The 23388-nt window shown below is 28.1% G+C and overlaps 3 protein-coding genes across 6 annotated transcripts; 2 read left to right on the top strand and 1 right to left on the bottom strand.

The window, feature by feature from the left end:
• LOC114189128 (putative cyclin-D6-1) lies at positions 1 to 1831 on the bottom strand. 2 transcript variants are annotated; one of them, XM_028077836.1, is made up of 7 exons: positions 1749 to 1831; positions 1391 to 1592; positions 1226 to 1312; positions 1046 to 1141; positions 750 to 948; positions 526 to 656; positions 1 to 427 (listed from the first exon to the last, which is right to left on the bottom strand). In XM_028077836.1, the coding sequence occupies exons 2-7, from the start codon at positions 1553 to 1555 to the stop codon at positions 308 to 310; spliced, it is 798 nt and encodes a 265-aa protein (XP_027933637.1). In that variant the 5' UTR covers positions 1556 to 1592; positions 1749 to 1831; the 3' UTR covers positions 1 to 307. The 2 variants fall into 2 exon arrangements, with proteins under 2 accessions (XP_027933637.1, XP_027933638.1); XM_028077837.1 differs by lacking the exon at positions 1749 to 1831 and having other exon boundaries at positions 1391 to 1735.
• Positions 1832 to 3680: 1849 nt separating this feature from the next.
• Positions 3681 to 7150, top strand: LOC114187717 (cation/H(+) antiporter 15-like). The gene is made up of 3 exons (XM_028076039.1): positions 3681 to 4038; positions 4490 to 5485; positions 5573 to 7150. Exons 1-3 carry the CDS (start codon positions 3817 to 3819, stop codon positions 6881 to 6883), a joined length of 2529 nt encoding a protein of 842 aa, XP_027931840.1. The 5' UTR covers positions 3681 to 3816; the 3' UTR covers positions 6884 to 7150.
• A 9671-nt stretch (positions 7151 to 16821) lies between these two features.
• LOC114187578 (equilibrative nucleotide transporter 3-like) lies at positions 16822 to 21082 on the top strand. Of its 3 annotated transcripts, XM_028075853.1 has the most exons (10): positions 16822 to 16870; positions 16984 to 17056; positions 17149 to 17253; positions 17371 to 17526; positions 17693 to 17836; positions 18193 to 18298; positions 18462 to 18637; positions 18723 to 18883; positions 18961 to 19219; positions 20782 to 21082. In XM_028075853.1, exons 2-10 carry the CDS (start codon positions 17015 to 17017, stop codon positions 20890 to 20892), a joined length of 1260 nt encoding a protein of 419 aa, XP_027931654.1. In that variant the 5' UTR covers positions 16822 to 16870; positions 16984 to 17014; the 3' UTR covers positions 20893 to 21082. The 3 variants fall into 3 exon arrangements, with proteins under 3 accessions (XP_027931654.1, XP_027931657.1, XP_027931656.1); XM_028075856.1 differs by lacking the exon at positions 16822 to 16870 and having other exon boundaries at positions 16885 to 17056; positions 18606 to 18637; XM_028075855.1 differs by lacking the exon at positions 16822 to 16870 and having other exon boundaries at positions 16885 to 17056; positions 18594 to 18637.
• Positions 21083 to 23388: the final 2306 nt, after the last annotated feature.

The following is a 23388-nucleotide window of genomic DNA, read 5'->3' as shown; positions in this document are numbered from 1 at the left end:
ATAGGGAACATATCAAGTGTATTCATTTACAGCCACAGCCAAGCCTAAAACAGTGAAACAAACTACGTTGAACCAGTTTTTAGAACTTTCTCGTGTGAGATTGAAGCCATGATTTAATTGCCTTGGGATTGAAATTTTGACCATTTTCATTTTAATAATGTAATTTCTGAATTTCATTTTATGCAATAGATTACAGTAATTCCTTTATGGTGAACGACATATGGACCAAACATGATTGTTCTCCCTCGGCTTCCTCCTTCTTGAGTTTGGAGGAAAACAGGAATTTGTTTCTGCAACATATACACCATTAAATTCTTTGTCGTTTGGTGTTTCTCTCAAGCACACTCCCTGGAGTTTCTGTCACTAACTCTTTTTCTACCGTTCTTATCATCTCTTGCATCAAATCAAAGCACTTGGACAATGTCTCCTAAAACAACCACCATCAATAATATGTAGACGCTATAGCAGCAAAGAATCAAAATATTTGCTTTGCTTTTAAGGGCAGTGATTGAATGTTAACTTTACCTCATCTAGGTACTCACTGGATATAATTGAAGCTCTCAGAATAGAATATTGATGTGGGAGTAGTTCATGAGATGCAATGATAAGGGCAGTTGCTGCAATAGTTGAAGGCTTATACTCTAAAAGCTTAATTTCTGCAGACATAAGAGAGGTGCAATTCAGAGTTTGTGATTGTTGGAGTTGAAGATAAAATCAAGTTTTAAGTATGAATAGAAACAAGCACTTACCATTTTGAGCATTGAAGATTATAGTAGAAGCTCTCTCTTTGAGTGCTTGCTTCAGTGATTGGTCTTCAATTTCAGCTAAAGAGATAAAGAAGCGCAGGAAAGAAAAAGGTGTAATTGACCTCATACGCCATTTCAGTGCCCCGAGAATCAGAGGCTCCATTTTCTGAATACTTTGAGCCTTAAAGTTACAACCTTCTTTCTGTTTCATTGATTATAAACACCACATTTTCATATGCCATGGTTAGAGACTGTTTTTCTATTAAAATGATTCAAATTACGTGAATTTGAAGATTTACCTGCATTTCCAAAAATGGCAAAGTTGTGTTTTTCATCTTTGAAGCAAGAGAGAGACATGATACGACAACAAGCCTAAGATACCACGGCTTCCCCTTCTGCAAACTCAGGACTAATGGGATGAGGGTAACATTGGAAACTATGGAAATGTATTAAGGTACAACTGTTCAGAGGTTTCTTACCGGAATTTCCTGGTTTGACATGAAACGGTGCATGTAATTCATAGCAAGGTAAGCTACAAAAGGGTCCAGTTTGTAAGAAAGCTGAACCTGAAGAAACATAACAAAATGTAGCAAATGTGACATGAAGGAGGGGGAAATGAACCTATTACATAAACATAACTTCACCTGAAGAATAAGAGATATGGCCTCACAAGAGAAAACGTGAAAATGTGTTAGACTTGAGTAGTTTGGGGAGGGCATGTGATCTGATTCGGAGGCAAAGAGTTCTGATACAGTAAAGTTTTGTTCTTCTCCCAAGCTGACTAGTGGGTCTTCAAGATCAAACTCCATCTTCCCTTTCTTGATAACCTAGTCTGCGTTCTACGTTCTGTTCATTGTTATTGAGGAATTCAAGGAATAAGAAAGACAAAGAGACAAAAAGTGGCAACTGAATTGATGGAAAAGAAAGAGAAGCTTCGCTTTCTGTGTTGATAAAGTGATTGTGTTGGCGTTCTTTATTGGAAGTAGTGGTGTTTACACATACATATTAAGAATATGAACACTTTGCTTCTCGCTCTTCCTCATCATAGAAATCAGGAAAAACACCAGAGACGTGAGAGGAGTACCTCAAGAGTGAGTTTAATTAACAAGTTTTTGGACTGAATATTAGGATTACTACACTTTCTACCACCTCCCAAAGGTAAAAGTTCTACAAGGTTTAAAATTTTAGGAAAGAGAACATAATTATGCAGCATGTGCGCTTGATCTGAGATGGAAGTGACAGCGTTTTGATTAACATTAGGATTGGTACCGTTACTTTCATCCCCACACACCAAAATCACCTTGTCCAACTCATATAATAATGTTCACATATTTTAAATTATACCGTTCATGCTTACACATTCTAGGCAAAACTATACGGTGAAATTGCATATTCTTGCAATCCCATTCTGTTTCTGTGGCTGAGGGTGTCACGTTTTGTGTCGTAAAATTTCACTACAGGAGATTCCTACATTCTGTTTAATGAATTTTAATTAATTAAAACCCTTTAAATATCCTTACTTTTATAATGGGATGCCTGCTACTGTACAATGCAGTTATATGATTTGCATCAAGTGTAAGTGGTCCTCTGGTTGATCTGGTGATCAGAGCATGTGCAACTGGAAAACCAACTTGTCCTATTTGGGTTCATTGTCACACCCGTGCAATGATTTCAGAACATATTGAGCTTGTTAACAACTGAGCATTGTTTCATGGCACTCTAATTAGTTATGTTGCAATGCACATCCATTTTTCAGCTGAGAAATGATAGTTGTGAAACAAAATGCTCATCAAGTTTGGAATATATGAAATGGTGTAACAGAGAAAAAAGATAGAATGATGTGTATAAATTGTTGTACATGTATCACATAATCTTAGCTTCGGCTTTTGAAACAGGGGAAACCCTTTTGCCTGAAACAATGATGGAAAAGAAAAATGTGTTGAATGATAAGTATTATTAAAAATGTTTACCTTATTATTCCCTTTGACCGGTTCCCTATCTGAATCCCAAGAAGAACAGAAAGGAATCTTCTTTTAGTGTGACATCCTGAATAATAATAATAATAATAACTTTGACTACCCGTTTTGATACTCTTACTATTGTTGTTAGAGTGGGTGAGTATGAGCATTCTTTTTTGATGGGGTGATCCCCACTTTGAAGATGAAGTTAAAATGTTGCCATATTTTTCATGTTGCAGAATATTAAACAGTTCCCATAACTCATGATGGAAGAGTGAATCGACATGAATGCAGAGTTGTTGACATGATGATGATGATGAGGAAGAAGGGAAGGGTGTCAGAAACGTCTCGCTTGACTTGACCGTGGTCTGGCTTGGGGATTATCTGTAACGTTTTGGCCATTGGGTCTTCTTCAGGGACATTCAATTCTTTGTCTTTACCAACATCTACCACATTACATGTGACTTTCGTTACCCAAACATCTAACTTAGTACTGTCTATTACTCAACTCTTCCCAAAATTTCACCAATTAAACATAAAACATAAATCCACTACAAATGTCAATTCACCATCACTTTCGATACAGAAATAAATGACTAAAAAACAAATTAATAGTGTTAAATGACTAAAAAACTAATTTTTGAAACAATTATCAATAAAATAAATGTGGATAATAAAGTAATTTTTCCGGTATTTTCTTCTATTATAATAGATGAGTATTTGTGACGAAATATCATGTTTTTTAGCATAAAAATATTTATTTAATAAACATGTTCACATACAAGTAATTAACCTAAGAAGTGATTATAATTTATAATGTTTGTCCAAGTGGCATACACAATGACCTCATTTTATATGGAAATTATGATGGCACATATCGAGTTTTCAAAAATAGATTAAAGCATAATCTTGGATCATCTCTTCCATTGGTGCTTTTGGATAAGGAGAAGGCACTAATACCAGCCTATCTCTCTTTTGATTGTGTTCATCAACCAAGAAACGTCGTACCCTTTCTATTGTAGCTCTCTTTTGTAGAAGATCAAAAAATAAATTGTTTTGACCATAACAAAAGGCAGAGGGTGTTCAGTGGTTGTGTTGTTCATTTGTTCAAAATGGACAACACAACCATGACACCATCAAATATGTCTGATAAATCCATAATTTGTTATACACCACTCTTGGTAACATCAAATGGATTATGGAAGAATAATAACCTTTTAGATTTCTCTCTTCCTCTATTTACCTTGCAATTAACGTTAGTTGTCTCTGCAACACGTTTCTTTGTTTTCATCCTCAGGCCTTTTCACCAACCTCGTGTAATTGCTGAAATCTTGGTAACTTCATTTCTCTTTCGCCTTTTATTTTCTTTCTCGAATCAAACGCACCATTTTATTTTCCTTTTCGAATCGCACACAACATACAAAAAAGACACAATCATCATTATTTATTAACTCTCTTCCAACTCGGGCCTAATTTATAATGTATTAGTATCCAAATAACTCATAATAATGTTATGAGTCGATTTTTTCTTACTATTTTTATTGTCAGATCAATAATTTGTTAGAGAACCTGTGATTCATAAGATTAAGAAAATGTATACACTAATTTGAATAGTTTCTGTTGTAACCATGTGGAGCAAATATGTCAACAGGAAATTAATTAAAGTATAGTGGGTAACCTTAATATGTAGCCATAGTATTGCAGGTGTGTTTAATTTCAGAGCCTTTGATGTTTTTTTCTTCTTTCAATACTTGATAACTAGATGGAATGATTTGAAATTTACAGGGTGGATTGCTTCTGGGTCCATCAGTGTTGGGAAGATATAACAATTTTGCCAGTATCGTGTTCCCTATGAAAAGTGTAATGCTGGTGGAAACAATGGCAAACATGGGTCTGATATACTTTGTGTTCCTAATTGGGTTAGAGATGGACATTTCGATCATCAAACGTTCTGGAAAGAAGACAGTGTTAATATCCCTTGCTGGCATGGTGGTGCCCTTTTTGGTTGCTATATGTTTATCCTCTTTAATATCTAACACAGACGAAAGCATAAATCAAGTCAGTTGTGTCCTCTATCTTGGTATTGTTCTATCTGTCACTGCATTCCCGGTGCTTGCTCGAATGCTTGTTGAGCTCAAACTTGTCAACACAGACTTAGGGAAGCTTGCTCTATCAACTTCTCTCATCAATGATGTCTGTGCATGGATGTTGTTGGCTATAGCTATTGCTGTATCAGAGGAAATAATTAGCGCTTGGGTATCATTGTGGGTTCTGCTATCAAACCTTGTTTTTCTTTCTTTCTCCTTTATCATTGTTAGACCAACAATGTTGTGGTTGATCGAGAAAACTCCAGAGGGAAAACCCTTCAGTGAGTTTCAACTATGCATTGTGCTCACTGGTGTGTTGATCTCGGCCTTCATCACGGATGTCCTTGGAACACATTGTATTTTTGGAGCTTTTGTGTATGGCCTGGTTATTCCAAAAGGGCCACTTGGAGCTGCAATAATAGAAAAGCTTGAAGACTTTGTTTCAGGACTTCTGCTTCCTCTTTTTTATGCCATTAGTGGGCTTAAGACAGATATCAACTTAATCAGCGGAGCTAGTACTTGGACTTTTATTCTCTCAGTGATTTCTCTGACTTTTCTCGGCAAGATTGCTGGGACTCTCCTTGTTTCAAACATGTTGCAGATACCAAATCGCGATGGAGTTGTTCTTGGTTTACTCATGAACGCTAAAGGCATTATTGAAATTATTGTGCTCAATGTTGGGAGGGATCAAAAGGTACACCATTCAATTTCTCACTTAATCTAGCCACACCTCCTTAACGGATCAACACACGACGATGACTAGTTAACTTTGCATATGCAGGTCTTGAATGATAAAATATTTTCAATTATGATCATTGTAATACTAATAATGACAGCATTGATTGCACCGGTTGTAACATTAATTTATAAGCCAAGAAAAAGGCTTGCACCTTATAAAAGGAGAACAATACAAAGTTCAAGACTTGATGGAGAGTTCAGAGTCCTTGTGGGTATTCACACCCCTCGAAATGTTCCCACACTGGTTAATCTCCTTGAAGCAACTTATCCCAACAAAAGGTCTCCAATGTGTGCTTATGTGCTGCACTTGGTTGAACTCACTGGTAGAGCTTCTGCCATGCTCATTGTCCATGCCAATAGACAATCAGGAGTTCCAGCCCTCAACAAAACACAAGCACAAACCGACCACATCATCACATCGTTTCAAAACTTTGAGGAACAGGTCAACTATGCTCAAGTCCAACCCTTAACAGCCATTTCCCCTTACTCCACCATGCATGAAGACGTATGCAATTTGGCTGAGGAGAAAAGGGTGTCCATCATCATTATTCCTTTCCACAAACAACAAACAGTTGATGGGGAAATGGAAGATACAATCCCAGCATTAAGAATGGTGAACCACAATCTACTACAAAACTCACCATGCTCAGTTGGTATACTTGTGGATAGGGGCTTCAACGGATCCAACCGTTTGATTGGAAATCTAGCATGTCATCAAGTGGCTGTGCTATATTTTGGAGGACCAGATGACAGAGAAGCATTAGCTTATGGATGGAGAATGTCAAGACATCCAAAGGTTCACCTTACTGTCATGCACTTCATTCCAACTCAGTATTCAAATCAAAGTTCAGAAACAGATCGCTTATGGGCCAAGCTTGATCGAAGTTTCACCACTATAAAAAATGGGGGAGAAAACCAACTAGACAATGAGTATATAAGCGAGTTCAAGCATGTGATTGCACATGATGATTCAGTGGATTACATAGCCAAGGTTGTGAACAATGGGGAGGAAACAGTTGCAGCAATAAGATCAATGAATAATGTGAATGACTTGTTCATAGTTGGGAGAGGACAAGGGACAATGTCACCACTAACAGATGGTCTTACAGATTGGAGTGAGTGTCCTGAATTAGGAGCCATTGGGGATTTACTAGCCTCTTCAGACTTTGAAACAACAGCTTCAGTGTTGGTTTTGCATCAGTATGTAGGGCAAGGACCAGATGGAGAGGACAATTTTGTTGTTGAAAGACCATGGGAATCAAGTGAACCTCGTCAAAGCATACAGCAACATCAAAGTCAACATATGCAGCAAAGATATGTAATGCCAATGGGAACAGGACACTCTCTTCTGTAATGTTTACGATACCATGAAGCCCATAAAAAGTAGAAATCAAATACAAAGAGTTTATTGATATGTACATTTAAATGTAAATTTTTATAATTAGCACAGCGACTATATAGTTGATGCTAATGTTTCCTTAGAGGCTACCCACAGCTAAAGTGCGGTGATAGATGTTCATAAAAGGTGATCATAGTTATTTCTTAAACTTTTGGATTTAGGCTTCAGCTTCAACTTGTATCATCATACAAGACAAAAACAGAAAGAAAAAGGTAACTTAAAATGTACAGTAAAAAGATGGTAGGTTTTTTGCTTTTTTAATTTAATTTATGGAAAAAAGAAAAATAGTTTTCAATCTTGATGTTCTTCCACTTGAATTTAACTAGTTCAAAATGAAATAAAGATCTTAGTATTGATTTTCATATTTTTTTTTTTCAAAATTATATAGTCCTGGTAGGAGATACAAGTAAAATGTTTTAGAATTAAATATTTTGAGAAAAAAAAAATACTCTTCCAATAAATTTACAGTAGATATCCCTTTGTTAGGGATGATTCGGGGGCTCCGGGATGATATTGGTTACCAAACTTTCAAAATTATGTGTTTTTATGACTATAAAATTAGGTAGGTAGATTTTTAATTTTTTATAGAAGTACGTCATGTAACAATAATAAATAAATTGATTAAGATATTTTTTTAAATCCTAAATAAATTGAAATAATAATCTTTTCGTCGTGTATTCATTGTTTTTATTTATTTCTCATTTTCATACTCTTTTCAGCGGTGAAACTTGAACAAAAATTTTAGGGAGGTCAAATTATATTTGTTATATAAAATTATTTTTTTAATTAAAAAATAATATATTTTTTTAATTAAAAAATAATATATTTTTTTAATTTAAAAAAATTAATTTCTTTATATCATTTTTTTATTCAAAATAAGCACTCATGACAAGAGATGGCAAATAAACCCGTGCCCGTGGGTATCACCCGAACCCGTCCCCGTTTTGACGGGGAATCCCCGCTTTGACTGGGTATGGGTATGGGTATGGGTAATACCCGAAATTTTCAACTGGGGATGGGGATGGGGATAGGGATATATATATACCCGCCCAAATACCCGTCCCCGCTTAAATTACTAAACTATTTATAATTTATTAAATAATCTAAAAAATATATATAAATAAATAATATATTTACACATAAAATATAATATAATATAATATAATATAATATAGTATATATACATATAAATAAAATATACTTATATATATATATATATATATATATATATATTTACACATATACATGTAATGTAATATAATATAATATACATATAATATATATACATAATAATATAATATAATATATATAATATATACGTATAAAACAAATTAATCATTTAACTAGTGAGATCTTTTATAAACAAATTTATAACATTACAAATTTATAAAAATTTAAAAGAAATATATATATATATATATATATATATATATAAAAGCATAAAATATCTACGCATATACATATAATATATATACATAATAATATAATATATATTATTATATTTATATTATTATATAATATAATATAATATATACTTAAAATAAATATATATCTATAAAATATATATATATATATATATATAAACATAAGATATCCACACATATAATATATATACATAGTAATAATAATATAATATATAATATAATATAATATATATAAATAATTTTATATATATATATATATAAACATAAGATATCCACACATATAATATATATATACATAGTAATATAATATATAATATAATATAATATAATATATATATAACATATTTCTCATTCTCTTTGTTTTTTGTTATACACTTTGTTTACTCTCTCAATTGTCTGGTTTGTTTTTCAAGATTTAATTTTGAAGGTAATTTTTCTTCTTCTTATTACATAATTATTACTCTCTGTACATGGTTATGTTCAAATAGGTGTTCCTCAATTTCATTCTATGAAATAATTTTTAGGTTACACATTTGATTATCTTTATTTATTTATTTATTTTCATGAAAATGTTTGACTCTTATTTTGTAGCTCTTCTTTTTGTTACTTTGGTTATATACTTTTTTACTCTCTTTTAATTGTTTGGCTTGTTCTTTAAGGTTTAAGCAGATCTTCAAGGTACTTTTCCTTTTATCATAATCTTAATTATACATTTTTTTTTCGTTATGTTATGTTCAAATGGATATCATATCTAATTTTTCATTTTTTTCTATGTGTAGGTGGATCAAATGCAAATGAAACCACTGATCATTTGTAAAATTAATAAATATTTTGGTTATTATAAAATTTTAGTAATGTGTAATTTTTTAGCTTTTATATAATTATTTGAATTTTATTTAGTTGTTATTTGATACTTTAATTTGAGATTTATACTATTATAATATTTTTCTTAATATTTGACATCATGAAAATCAAAAAGAGTATGTTATTTTAATATTGAATATTTTGATAGTATCATGATTCCGTTGGTGTGATTTTTAAATTTTTTTTATAAAAAATATTTAATTGATATATGGAACAATAAAAAAATGGGTATGGGTATGGGTATAAGAAAATACCCGTTACCCGGTGGGGATGGGGATGGGTCAAAAGTTGTATACCCGTTGGGTTTGGGGATGGGGATGGGGATGAATTTTTATTATGGGGATGGGGATGGGATCATGATACCCGTACCCGCCCCGCCCCGTTGCCATCCCTACTCATGACAATAGAATCTAAACTATAACAATAATATATATGAAAGAGTAACATAAATTTTATCATCAACAATAATATATAAAAAAAAAAACAAAAGTTACTTTTATTCAGAGTGCTCCTTTACACTCTTTCAATGACTTAAAATCTTCAATAATTGAATCAAAGCTAAAGTTAGTTGCAATATCCTTTCAATATAGATTATCATAGTATCATAGTGTTTGCTAAAAATTCAGCCTCCATCTTATTTCTCAACTTGTTCTTGATTATTTTCTTCAATATTTGGATTCTCATGAAGTTTCTCAATTTTAGATGACGTAGATGCATTTTTTTCATCTTCATCACAAGCCTTCCTCTTGGAAAAAGAATAAATTATTTTACTCTTTATCATAATTTTTCTAATATAAATTTTTTACCTCTCACCTATTTACAAAAAGATAAAATTATGAATATCCGAAATTAAATCTTAAAAGCAAGACTCAATATTTTAAGAAAACTAATAACTTTTAAATGATTAGCTTCCCTTACCTTAAAGTAGATTACTAATCTTGTTCTTTCCTTACACAACTTCAAAGCCTAAAATAGCTCTATCTACACAAAGAAGAGTTTGATCAACAATTAAAGTATGATTTTATAATCTCTAACAGATAGAGATATGCCTAGAGCGTAGAAAAGTCACATACAAGATGGAAACATATTCCTTCAAAAATAAAAAGGAAAAGATGAATTTACTCAAAAGAAGAAATTGTTCGGTCCAAAATGTTCCTTAACTCTTCAATTTTGCCGTAGTGCACTTTAATTTTGAAAATAATAAGGAATTGATGGTAAAAATTGATATGAAAATAAAACGGGAGAAAGAGATGAGACACGGAAGAGAGAAACCAAATAAAAAAGTATAAGAAATTATAATAGAGAAAAAAAAAACGTGATTTTTAAATTTAAAAAAATCAAACAAAATTAATATAAATAAGATAATAATATATAAATAAAATAATAATATATAAATAAAGTAATAATATAAAAATAAAGTGATAATATATAAATAAAATAGTGTATAAATATTTTTTAAAAATATATAGAAAATAAAATAAAAATTAATAAATATAAATAAAATAATAATTTATAAATATTATTTTTTAAATATATAAAAAAAGTTAAAAGAAAAATGGTTGGGGAGCCGTGTTCCTTCATTCTTCCGCCACTGACTCTTTTTGATTTTGAAAAAAAAAAAATGCAAATTCATTATTTCAGTTCTTAATTTAGTTATTCTATTCTATTTTTGAACAAACAAAAGTTTGCCCCCATTTGATATAGTATAAGAAGTTTTTTATATTATAACTTTTTGTATGATATTCTTTTAGGAACATAAAAGGGAAAATTGACCGCTACCATAATGTAATTATAATTTTAACTATGACTTAATTAAGATAAATTTTCTTTTTACTAAGTACCTTTCAATTTTAATTATGACTTAATTAAAATGAATTTTCTTTTTAACTGTGATCGTGTCTTCAAAGAAATCGATGGGCTTTTTAGTAGGCCCGTTCATTAATAAAAAGAATTCCACGCTATACACATGTTTGGGTAATCTTAAAAATCCCAATCAGAAGTAATAAAATGCTATAAATTTGGTGTCAAGCAAAAAAAAAATGCATATTGCTAATCTTTTCTGGGGCTAGGTAACAAAATCTGACACCCATTGCTCTATGAATCTTCTTTCAAACTTTCTTTTCAGTGCTATGTTTGTTTTTCTTATTATTATTTAGTTGTTGAAACAGTTGTATATGACTAACAATGGCAATTAATATTAAGATCTGTTTGTTTGTTTTCAATACAGAAAAATGTTTTTTCCAGTTAATTGTTTGTATGGCTTCCGTGTTTCGTTCTTGTTGATCTAATGTTATATAGATTGAAAGATTAAAAGAATATAAACATGTTTTAGATGATTGAAAGACTAAATTAATATTTCCTTTTCAAAAAAAAAAGGGGTAATTGATAAATAATTGGATATGTAGAACTAGAGCTAAAAATTCTTATTATAAGAATGGGTCAGAATTTCAGAAAAATGTAGAAAATATAAAAAAATATTTTAGATATAACGGTTTTTATTGGATGAAACTAGAACATTTTTTTTATCATGTTATTTTTTAATAATAAAATAATTGAGTGTTATTTATTTAAAATATTATTTTATTTTTAAATTATTTTGGTTTAATTAGTAATTGTGTTTCTATATTTAGATTTATAATACACTTTGATTTTTTCTTTTTACATATGTTTTGTAGTCCTTGAACTTAAATATGAACTTAAATATGAAACTGAAATTTATTCATGTTCTAAAATGAGATTCATTTTGATTTCAAATTTTAAAAATTAACAGATATATTTCTGTTAACATAATTGTGTTAATTTACAAGTTTAAGAGTGTTTAGACTAGTGACATTAGAGTAACACGTGTTAAATGTTTAAATGTTAGATTGAAACGCCATTTGACACGTCTATGTCGATCAAATTGAATGTAATTGGGTTGGAGAACTATATTATTCAATTTTAAAGTTTGCAGATCAAAGTATCTAAAAATATAGGAAAGAAACGAAATCTAATTTTTAATCAAAATTTAAGGACTAAAATATTTTAACTTTTAACTTTTTTGTTTACTTAATTGAGTTACAAATTTTTTTTTTCAATTGAGTGTCAATTGATTAAATAGAATGAATGTAGTTTATTAGACTAAATTGACTTTAATTTGAAAGGTGTGTCAAGTGTCCAAAATAAAAAATGTTTTAAATTTTGATAAGTTACTGATCCAAATTTTAACTTATGTTATTTTTCAAATTGAATTTATCTCAATTTAACGGATAACCCGAGTTTTATAAAAAAAGAATATGAATTGAATTTTCTGTAAAAAAAGAAAAACTACGGAACATAACTAATCAAAATTTTAATATAAGAATCAAATTAAATACCTATCTATTATTTTAATCTTAAAACATCTTTATTTAAAAGGGTTATGGATCTTCATTATATTTGTAATGGATCTTTTCTTTTTAATAAAATTGACTAACTAACCTTTTATTTTTTAAGAATTTATTTGGAAGGTTGACAATAATTCAGTGAACCTGAAAATAATAAACAACATGATTTACTTTTAAAATTATTGAAACTTTATAAAAGTTGATTTAACATATATTGTCGAATATGATTCTTGATGGCAGGGTGTTTAAATATGCATGTGAATCCTGTGAAGACTTCCAATGTATCAATCAAATTACCTGTGAAAACATTGTATATAATCTGAAGAAAGAAAAATTGAATTTATTTGGAAGGTTGACAATAGTTCAGTGAACCTGAAAACAATAACATGATTTACTGTTAAAATTATTGAAACTTTATAAAAGTTGATTTAACATATATTGTTAAATATGATTCGTGATGATAGTGTGTTTAAATATGCATGTGAATCTTAGGACGTTGTTTTTTATCTTTTATTAGTGTTAATTTTTGTGAATAAAATTAATTTTTCTATAATTTTTATTTTGTTTAATTTTTAAGTTTTGTTGTTTTCATATTTTTTTATATTTTAATTTTTTTATGTTTTTTATTTATAATTTTTATTATTATGAGTGTGTGAAACAGGTCAATAATAAGTAATTCTAGTGGAGTAAAATAAATTGAAAATCAAGGAAGCATGGAAAACAATCACAGAACTACAATATTTTTGTTTATGGACAAAAATATGACTTGTCCAAGAGTTACAAGTATGGGAGCAACGATTTTAGGCCTCGTTGGTCAAGAATGAAGCCCGTTGGACAAGATTACCGACCTCGATACGCAAATATAGTTATTTAATTATGTTTTTACAAAGAGTTTTGGGACATTTCTCATTTTGCATGAATAGAAACACCTTTGATGTTTGGAAAAAGCTATTGGAGGCTGCTAGGGATATTGGGAAACTCTCCATTCTCCTTCTTGGGTCTCCTTCTTCATCCATGAAGGTTTTATCCCTCTTGGGTTGGAGAGGATGGTGGGCTATGGAGGCAGACATGCGAATGAGGGACACAATTGGAGCATAAAGCAGTTGTGAAGAACCTTGTGAGGGATTACTTCTACTTCATGGTTCTAATTTCTTCTCTATTATTCAATTTTGTAAAATTTTAGGTTTTCCACCATGAAGAGCAATTATATTTGTTGAGATTAGATGTAAAACATTGAATTTTTATGTAAAATTGTGTTGTTAAAATATATGTTTTTCCAATTTAAGTGATTTGTTCCCCTGCTTTATTTATGATTCTTTAGGTGTTAGGAAATATCTCTAGAATTTAGACTTTAAATTAAATATTTAATGAATACTTATATTTAGAAATAGAACTTGGTTCATTAGTAATTTGAGACTGTGTTCTTTTAGCACAAATTACTATTAAAAGGGATTGTGTAAGATAAATTTACAAGTAAATAATACGTTCGAATTCAATGATTTGTGTAAAAAAAAAAGAGCGTTGATTTACAAGATTAGCATATTAATCCATCCCGTTGAAGAGAGGAGATTTGAAGTTAAAAAATGTGATTTCAAGCTACAATCCCAATTTTGTAATTGGTTATGAATGAATTTGCATACGACTAGATTCGATTATAAAAATATTCGAACATATATCCTTCTTCATACACTTAAATACATATATTAGATAAAATAAAGAAGCTGCATCACATCATATAGAACAACGTTTTTTTATTTTACGCATTCCATTTTCTAATTCTAATGGTATATTTCAAGAGAAAAATTAATTTGTATTTTTGGGTTACTAAAGAATACATAAACTTAGCTGATAATATCTTTACTCATGTTTACTTTGTAAGTGTACACAAAGTACATTGTATTTTCTTATTTATTGCACCTATTACATTTTTATTTAACAACTATTCATCAACATTTTTTTTTAAATTAATTTAAAGTCATCAAATTTTAATTTATATTATTTTTAATTATATGGACAAATTTGTAATTTGTATTTATTAAAACTTTTTTTTATCTATCACATCTATCAAATCACTCATCAACTTTTACAAATTTTACATTCAAATTTACTCATTTTCACCTTCAAATCTATTAAAAGAAACACAAAACTTTTACTCCCAAATTCATTCAAATTCATCCACTCACGATATCTAAATTCATCTTTTCAAGTAAACAGAACCTTAGACTCTCGAAATTAATGCATGATTCCACTTGTTAAGAATTTAAGGAATTGAAACTTGATAAATAATTATAGGCTCAAAGTCACTATGGATAGGAGATAGAATTTTAGTATATTTTTGTGAGTTGATTTTAACATAAATATGAAATTAAGATGATTGATGATGCATCAAAATAAAGTGGATAAAGTCTAATATTGACAAATTATAATTCAATAAAAAATACAAACAGAATATCATGTGTTATAAAAATCTTTAAAAAAATGATAAAATACTTATTACTTAATTAAAAAAATGATAAAATACTTATTACTTACTATATACGATCTATTATTTTTACGTGCGAGCAGTATATTTACCTTAATTGTTCACTAACAGACTTCCTATGTATCAATCAAACTACCTGTGAAAACATTGGATATAATCTAATGAAAGAAAAATTGAATCAATGATTTTTTTCATTTGTGGACGTGAACAATGGCTTTTTGATGATGAGATTTGATCACGAAGAAGATAGCCAGAGTCTAGAATTCGTCTTTTTCCCTATGTAGAGTAGACAAAAGGTATGGGAGGATTCGCTTTCACAATCAGAAAATTCAAATAATTTATAACCATTTTGGCATATACATCCATTTTAGTTGACCTTTTAGTTAACATCACATCACCCATCATTATTAGGTTATACTCCTCCACCAAAACACGCCATCCATTTCCAATTCGGTTTAATTCTTTTTTATTTCATTTTTGTTTTCCTAAAATAAGATTTACTTTTCCTTTTTCTACATATTTAATTTTTAAAATAAATCATTTTTCCCTATATTATATATCATCTACAATATTTTTTTTAACAGTAACAGATGATAATTATTGATATAACATGTTATTAGTGAATCAGAGTTATCTTTTTAAGATTGGGTGATTAAACACACAGTTAATATTTTATAGGGAACAGGATCTCCTATTTCCAAAATTGGGGGAGAATAAGATATTATTGTCTTCCAAAATAAATGCTTTAAGTTTGATGTCGTTTTCAGTCTGAAAGCTTAAACTCGATAGGTGGTTTTTGCCTCATATCTTAAGATTTAAATATCCACACTTTATGTAATTTTAATTTTATATATATATATATATATATATATATATATATATATATATATATTAATTATTTCTTATCCAATTGAATCATGTCATACATATTCATTTAAGACTTTGTTAAAAAATAAAATAAATATTTATTTTTATAATAATTATTGAGGGAGAAATATTTTTGTAACTGATTTTTAGTATACATATATTTTGTCACTTTTACTGTCAATGTTTTGATAATTATCATAATAACTGAATATTTTAATTGTATTAATTAATTTATATATATTGTTATTAACTAATATATATTACCATAAAAAATATAAACACATAAGTGTAACTGCATTTCCACAATAGTTAATAAAAGGCATTACATTTTTATAATGGTATGATATTTTGACCACATTTATTACTCTATTCAATCGTTATATATATATATATATATATATATATATATATATATATATATCATTGTTTTATTTTAAAATTGTATTTATATTTATTATTATCATCACCTAAATATAATATTTTATTATTAAAAATTTAAAAGTTGTTCAAGAAAAAAAAGTGGTTATCAACATTTTTTTTTTCATTTTTACAACGGTTCTTTTTAATATATTATCTTATTCTATAAGTAAAAATAGTAAAAACCAGAACACAAATCAGGAATTAAATACTTTCTAAAATTGTAAGTGAACACATTTTAACCAAACAATTTAATTATTGAATATTATTAATATACCATGTTTTTAATTCTAATGGTAAATATTTACTAAACGTCACATTTTTTCAAAATCTTTCTTTAATTAAATTATTTGGTACACGTAATTTAATACACATTTTTAATTATTTTATGAACAGAATCATAACAAAAAATAAAACTGATCGAATGAAGAGAATATTCTTTACTATAAATTTTTTGCCACCAGACACCAGACTTTTTCGTTTCTACCTACAAAGTTGTAATTCGGTTCAAGAGGCGTATCAGGTTTTTCCCAACTGTGAACATTGTTTCTCTTTTCTTTATTGTTTTTTTTTCTTTATGTTTTCTTTTTCTCAATGACAAACCTTATAACTGGTCATTAACAAGTCTATTGTTAGGATAACTTGGTTGAAGCAGATTCTTGGAGCCATGACTCTTTCTATTCACAATGAAGCACCAAGAAGGTTAGAGGTATGTTGTTGTTATTATGATATTTTCTTTGTATTCACCCTCCATTGTTGCAATGCTTGTCTATAATAGTTTGATTAATTTGTTTCAAGCAGGGAAAATTCCAAGCCATGGTGGTCTGTTTCATTCTTGGATTGGGATCTTTGGTTGCTTGGAACAGTATGTTGACAGTAGGAGATTATTACTACACTCTGTTCCCTGTGAGTATCTCATGAACCCAAAATTCTTCATTCTTCTTTCTGTGTTGTGTACTTGAATTGAAATTGAGTGAATAAATTACGAGGTTTTTTGGTCTGTCTAACAACTTTTTGCCATAGAGATACCATCCATTGCGTGTACTCACCCTTGTTTATCAACCCTTTGCACTTGGTACTATGGCAATACTGGCGTACAATGAATCAAGGATCAACACAAGATTGCGGAACTTAATTGGCTACTCTCTATTCTCCGTCAGTACTTTGTTAGTGCTTGTTGTGAGTACAACTCTGTTTTTCATTTTTTGTTTTTCTAGTTTGGTTTTAGAAAAGATAAAATCTATTGTCTTATACCACTTCAACTCTGCTACGACTGGCTTATGTGATTGTTAATTTCATTTTTTCTGCTTTTTGTATAATAGCTACTGAATATTTTGTGTAACAGTTAGACCTAGCAACATCAGGAAAAGGGGGAATGGGACCTTACATTGGTGTATGTGTCCTTTCTGCTTGTTTTGGAATTGCAGATGCTCATGTCCAGGGTGGCATGGTCGGAGACTTATCTTTTATGTGTCCTGAGTTCATCCAGGTTCGTTATCCTCATAATTTCTTTGTCGCTCCTATTTTTTGATTTTTGAGAAATTCTCATCTCAACCCCAACCCTTATTTGAAGAAGAATGAAGAAAAAACAGTAAAACTAAATTTAATAATTTGTTTTCCCCAAAATAGAAGATAAGCGATGAAAGCTACAGGGAAATGATTATAGAATACCAAAGGAAGAGAACCATTTAGTCGTTGTTATTTGCCGGAGAAATACATTATTTTATTAAGTCTAGTATTTGTACGAGGTTGAACGTGATACAGACAAAACCACATATACTATCTTTTAAAATAGTAGTCTTGTTTTTACTAGTTAGACTAATTCTACAATTGAATGCTTTACAGTCTTTCCTTGCTGGTTTGGCTGCCTCGGGAGCTCTAGCTTCTGGTTTGAGACTTCTCACGAAAGTGGGTTTTGAGAATTCAAAGAATGGTCTTCGGAAAGGAACTAGTATGTTACTCTTATTCACTAATGGACACTGACACCGATCACTTTTACTCACTTGTTTTTCCATTATGGCAGTTTTATACGGCATGGTAGATTTGTCAGTCATCCATTAACTCTAAAGATTGCTGTTCTTTGACACAAGATTGATTATTTCCTCATTTTGCAGTTCTATTTTTTGCAATCTCTACCCTTTTTGAGTTTTTCTGCATAATTCTATACGCGTTTTACTTCCCTAAGTTGTCCATTGTAAAATATTACCGTTCAAAGGCTGCTTCAGAAGGATCTAAAACTGTATCAGCTGACCTTGCAGCTGCCGGCATTCATAACGAGACCAACCACCAAGTAATGTAACTGCTGTTAAAATTATTAATAAACTAAGCTCCAGGAAGTATATTGCAGTAGGCTGAAAGACTCGGAACTATTGCAGGTTGGATTTGATGCTAAAATTCAAGACAGGCTGAGCAATAAACAACTAGTTCTACAGAACATTGATCTCGCAGCTGCTTTGTTTCTAATATACGTGTTAACACTATCAATTTTCCCTGGATTTTTGTATGAAAATACTGGATCTCACCAGCTAGGAACATGGTAAGCGTGTATTAATTCCCAATGTTTTGGTGTTCTAAATGCGTTTTCACACGGCTCATCATCTGAGGTTGTTTTAGGTACCCTCTTGTTCTGATCGCAATGTACAACGTGCTTGATCTAATATCCAGATATATTCCCCTTATCAAATGCCTGACGTTGGAATCCAGAAAGGGTATACTCATTGCAGTGCTTTCTAGATTCCTGTTGATTCCAGCATTTTACTTCACAGCAAAATATGGTGACCAGGGATGGATGATCATGCTTGTGTCTTTCTTGGGACTAACCAATGGTTATCTCACTGTATGTGTATTTACCATCGCACCAGAAGGTTACAAGGTCAGTATCTATCTAAAATTCTAGGTTAAACTAACCGTTTCGTAATTAAAATTTAAAAAAAATGGCTGCCAAGTCACCTTTATCAAATATTTGTCAAAAAAAATATTATTATCCTTTTAAAAAAATGGGTGGTTTGACTTATCTATTATAAAAATGCGTCAGTTTTCTAATTACACGCAGAATCAGTTTTGTTAATAATTTGACTAGTTTTTTCAGATATTTTTTATTTATTTATTATAAAGATTGATCAGTTTAATAATTAATTTGACTAAGGATTTGATTTTTCTCTTTTTTTTACTTTTATAATAATTTCTAAAGTTTTATATATATTTTTAAATAAATTTTAATAATTTAATTACAAATATTTTAAATAAAATTTTATTATTGTAAATTTTATAATAAAATGAAACAATAAAATTTAAAATATAAGTTTTAAAATATCAAAATTTTATTTAAAATATTTTTAATCAAATTTTATTTTTGTAAATTTTATAATAAAATGTAATAATAAAATCTAAAATATTAAGTTTTAAAATATCAAAATTTTAATAATTTTTTTAAAATATTTTTAATCAAATTTTATAATAACATGTAATAATAAAATTTAAAATATTAAGATTTAAAATATCAAAATTTTAATAAAATTTTGTTTTGAATTTTTTAATCAAATTATTAAAATATTATTTTAAAAGAATATATTAAGCTTTATAAAAATTATAAAAGTTAAAAATAAATAGAGATAAGTCATTAGTAAACTGATTCTGTCATGTAAATAATTAGTAAACTGATCCATTTTTGTAATAAATGGGTCAAAATGACCCATTTTTAAAAAAATCAAAATTCTATTATTATACTCATTTCTGTGTTTAAGTGTTTACATACATTTTCCTGTATATTTATACCCATAAAATTAAAATATATATATATAAAATAGGATTTACAAATCAAAATAATATACTATAATGTATTCTTAATTATAAAAGTTCAAGATTAAATATGTTTTTCATTTTCAAACAATTATAAAATATTTTTATTTTATTTCTAAACTAAACTATAAAATATTTCATCTCTACATTTTATGATAATTATGTAAAACATTCTCCTCAACAAACTACATGTGAGTATTATGTTATGGTCTACCGTAATACGCCATTTGTTACATAAAAACAATTCAATGTTATTTGTTATAAGAGATGATGTTTCAGAATAAAATAAAAGTAAAAGCAAGAAACTAAACTAAAGAAAATTATAAAACTTACCTTATTCAAGAGTTCGATGGGTGCAAAATTTTTATTTCAACCCATTTTTGAAAAATTGAACTAGAATTAAAGTTCAATTTTCACATGGTATCAAAAATATTAAAAGTTTTATTTACAAAACTTTAAAACTATTTGTGATCTCTTTTTAAACGATACTTTTGTTTTCTATTTTATATAATTTTTTGAATTCTAATAAACTGGTTCTTAAAAAAAACATTAATTTTTAAATATAGATATTTAAAGATAAATTTTGATAAGGGATAAAGTATATGAGTTGGTAATGATGGGTTCTTGATTTTGCAGGGCCCTGAACAAAATGCACTGGGTAATTTGCTCGTGCTGTTTCTTTTAGGTGGCATATTTTCTGGGGTTGCTCTTGATTGGTTGTGGCTCATGGGAAAATCAGGCTTTTAAAATAACTCAGTAGTGTATGTAAAGACCCAAAATTCAGACAGTTTTTCTTTGATGAAAAGCATGTATATAAAATAACATGAGAAGCTAGTAAGTTATGTGCTTCGAGCATGTGAAATTATTGAATACATTTTATTATTTACCCTATATTTGGGGAAATTAAATTCAAAAGTTCGAGCTCTTTTTATCATAAGAAAATTGTCTGTATGTTTTAATAGTTAAAGTTGTAGAGTTTTTATTTGAAAAGATAAATTGAATATGAAATTTTGTAGTTTATAATTATTTTCATATAAATTTATTTTTCTTTTAACTTCATACAGACTCTTTTGTTATATTAAACCTTAATTTTTGGTTGCAACCAAACAATTAATTATTTTATTTTTCTTAAAAAGTTATCTAAATAACATTTTATTTTAATTATGGTATGTTATTGTTTTACTATTACTATTAATTGTATACTCCATTATCTAAACATGTCTTATTGTATTATGTATATATGATATATAGCCTCTTATTTTTGGGACTTTAGTGTCAATAGTGTGTTACAATTTCAACTATAAATTCTGAAGTAGAGATGATAAATATATTTTCTATTGTTTAAACCCATCTCAATGTTAGTGAAAATGTATGGACCAAATATAAATATAATTAATATTTAATTATTTTAAATAGATATTGAAATATAAATATTTACATATTTATGTTATTTTTGTTTTTATATCTATTTCACTTTTTATACTCATTTATTTACTAAAATACTGATAGTTCATTAGTTAATCTAAACAAATTATTTCACTATTCCTCTTGATTCTTAGTTTATTTTTTGTTTGAAAGAATAGATTTTTTTTTTTTTGTATTACACAACTCTACTTTTTTTCTTTCAATTGTTTAACTTTTTCAATTCAATAACTTCAAAATTTATCTAGATCTCCAACGTAATTTTTATTTTATCATAATGTTAAATATATTCTTTTTGTGATTTCATTCAAATCGTATATTATAATTTAGGAAACGAAATATTCGATCTCATTACATAAAATATTTTGTAGGGTATAAATATTTTGTTTTTCTACTTTTTCTGATATATTTATTTATGATTTATTTTGTTCACAAGAAAATTCTCAATATAAAATTAATTAGGATAAATATTCTTTTCTACTTTGGATCTAATAAATTTTCCTTTAAGAATCTGCTCGCTTAATCTTTACTAAAGATGTTGGATTATTTTTATATTTTCTGAGTAAATAATTAAAAAATAGAAAGGCAATACAATTTGAAATACATATATAATTTTGTAAAAATATTAATAAAAAAATATGTATATGCTATTTTAAAAAATATAAGTTATTTAGTTATTTTGAAAAAAAACATAAGTTATTCTATTATTTATTGTATTAAATAAATAAATGGAAAATTTGTATTTAATAAATAATTAGTTTAATTGACTATAATAGATAGTCATATTTTATTTTTAATAAATAAAAAATTAAATATATTTTAACTCCTAAAATTGTAGGTGAAATTGAAATTCATTTCTATTTTAGACTTTATATATTTTGGTCATTAAACTTTTAAAGATAATTGATAGTTTTATTTACGTAACTATAACAATGTTGATTTATTTTTATGTTAAAGAACAAGTTGAGAATTAAGTTGTTTATGTGCTAACTTAAAATGTCGTTCATCACGTGACAAAATTTAACAAAATAAAGATAAAATTTAATTCACATCTATGTATAAGAATTATAAACATATTTAATAGTCTTATTAAAAAACTTTAATTCCATTAATTTTGTCAATTTCAACCCAATGATTAAGATAATTGAACTAAACACTTGATATTTAGTAATTATCAGAGTATTTATTAAAATAAAAACTAATGTTAATTAAGAGATGAATAACATGCTAATGTTAATTTTTTAATAAACTCGTGTTGAATTATCTTAAATATTAATAAAACTAATGAAATTCAAAAAAATTAACATAATTAAATTTTTTATTCAAATTCTATTTTTTATTGTTCTAAAAATAAAATTTAGTAATTCTTGTTATATTAAATCAACTATTTATTTTTTTATTTAGTAAAAGATAAAATTACCCGATTAAAAAAAATACATCGTGTGTGTATTTTTTTTATAAATAATAACGTGGATAATATTGGTCATTTTGTTTGAGATAGAAAGCATCCTGTTTTCAGTGGAGCTAATAGGAAATATATTAATCGTACATTGACATTCTTTTCTTTAAAAAATTTTTATTGTCAATATTTGTCGAATAAACTTAATATAGAAACTATTGAATAAAGAACTAAAATATTCTAAATATATTTAATAAATTGTTTAATTAAAGGTAAAGTAAATCATTTTATTAAAGCCTCCATCATATTGACATGAGTAAATTGTTTTACATGGAAATTAATGTAATTATTTGTTTAATATTTAAACAATAATAAATATTAAGTTGACCCAAGTGAGATTCTTATTTAAAATGTGCAGATCT

Source organism: Vigna unguiculata, chromosome 6, assembly GCF_004118075.2.
Source record: "Vigna unguiculata cultivar IT97K-499-35 chromosome 6, ASM411807v1, whole genome shotgun sequence".
NCBI classification, from domain to species: domain Eukaryota; kingdom Viridiplantae; phylum Streptophyta; class Magnoliopsida; order Fabales; family Fabaceae; genus Vigna; species Vigna unguiculata.
Note: the sequence above shows the minus strand (reverse complement) of the source record. Positions and strands in the feature narration are given on the sequence as shown.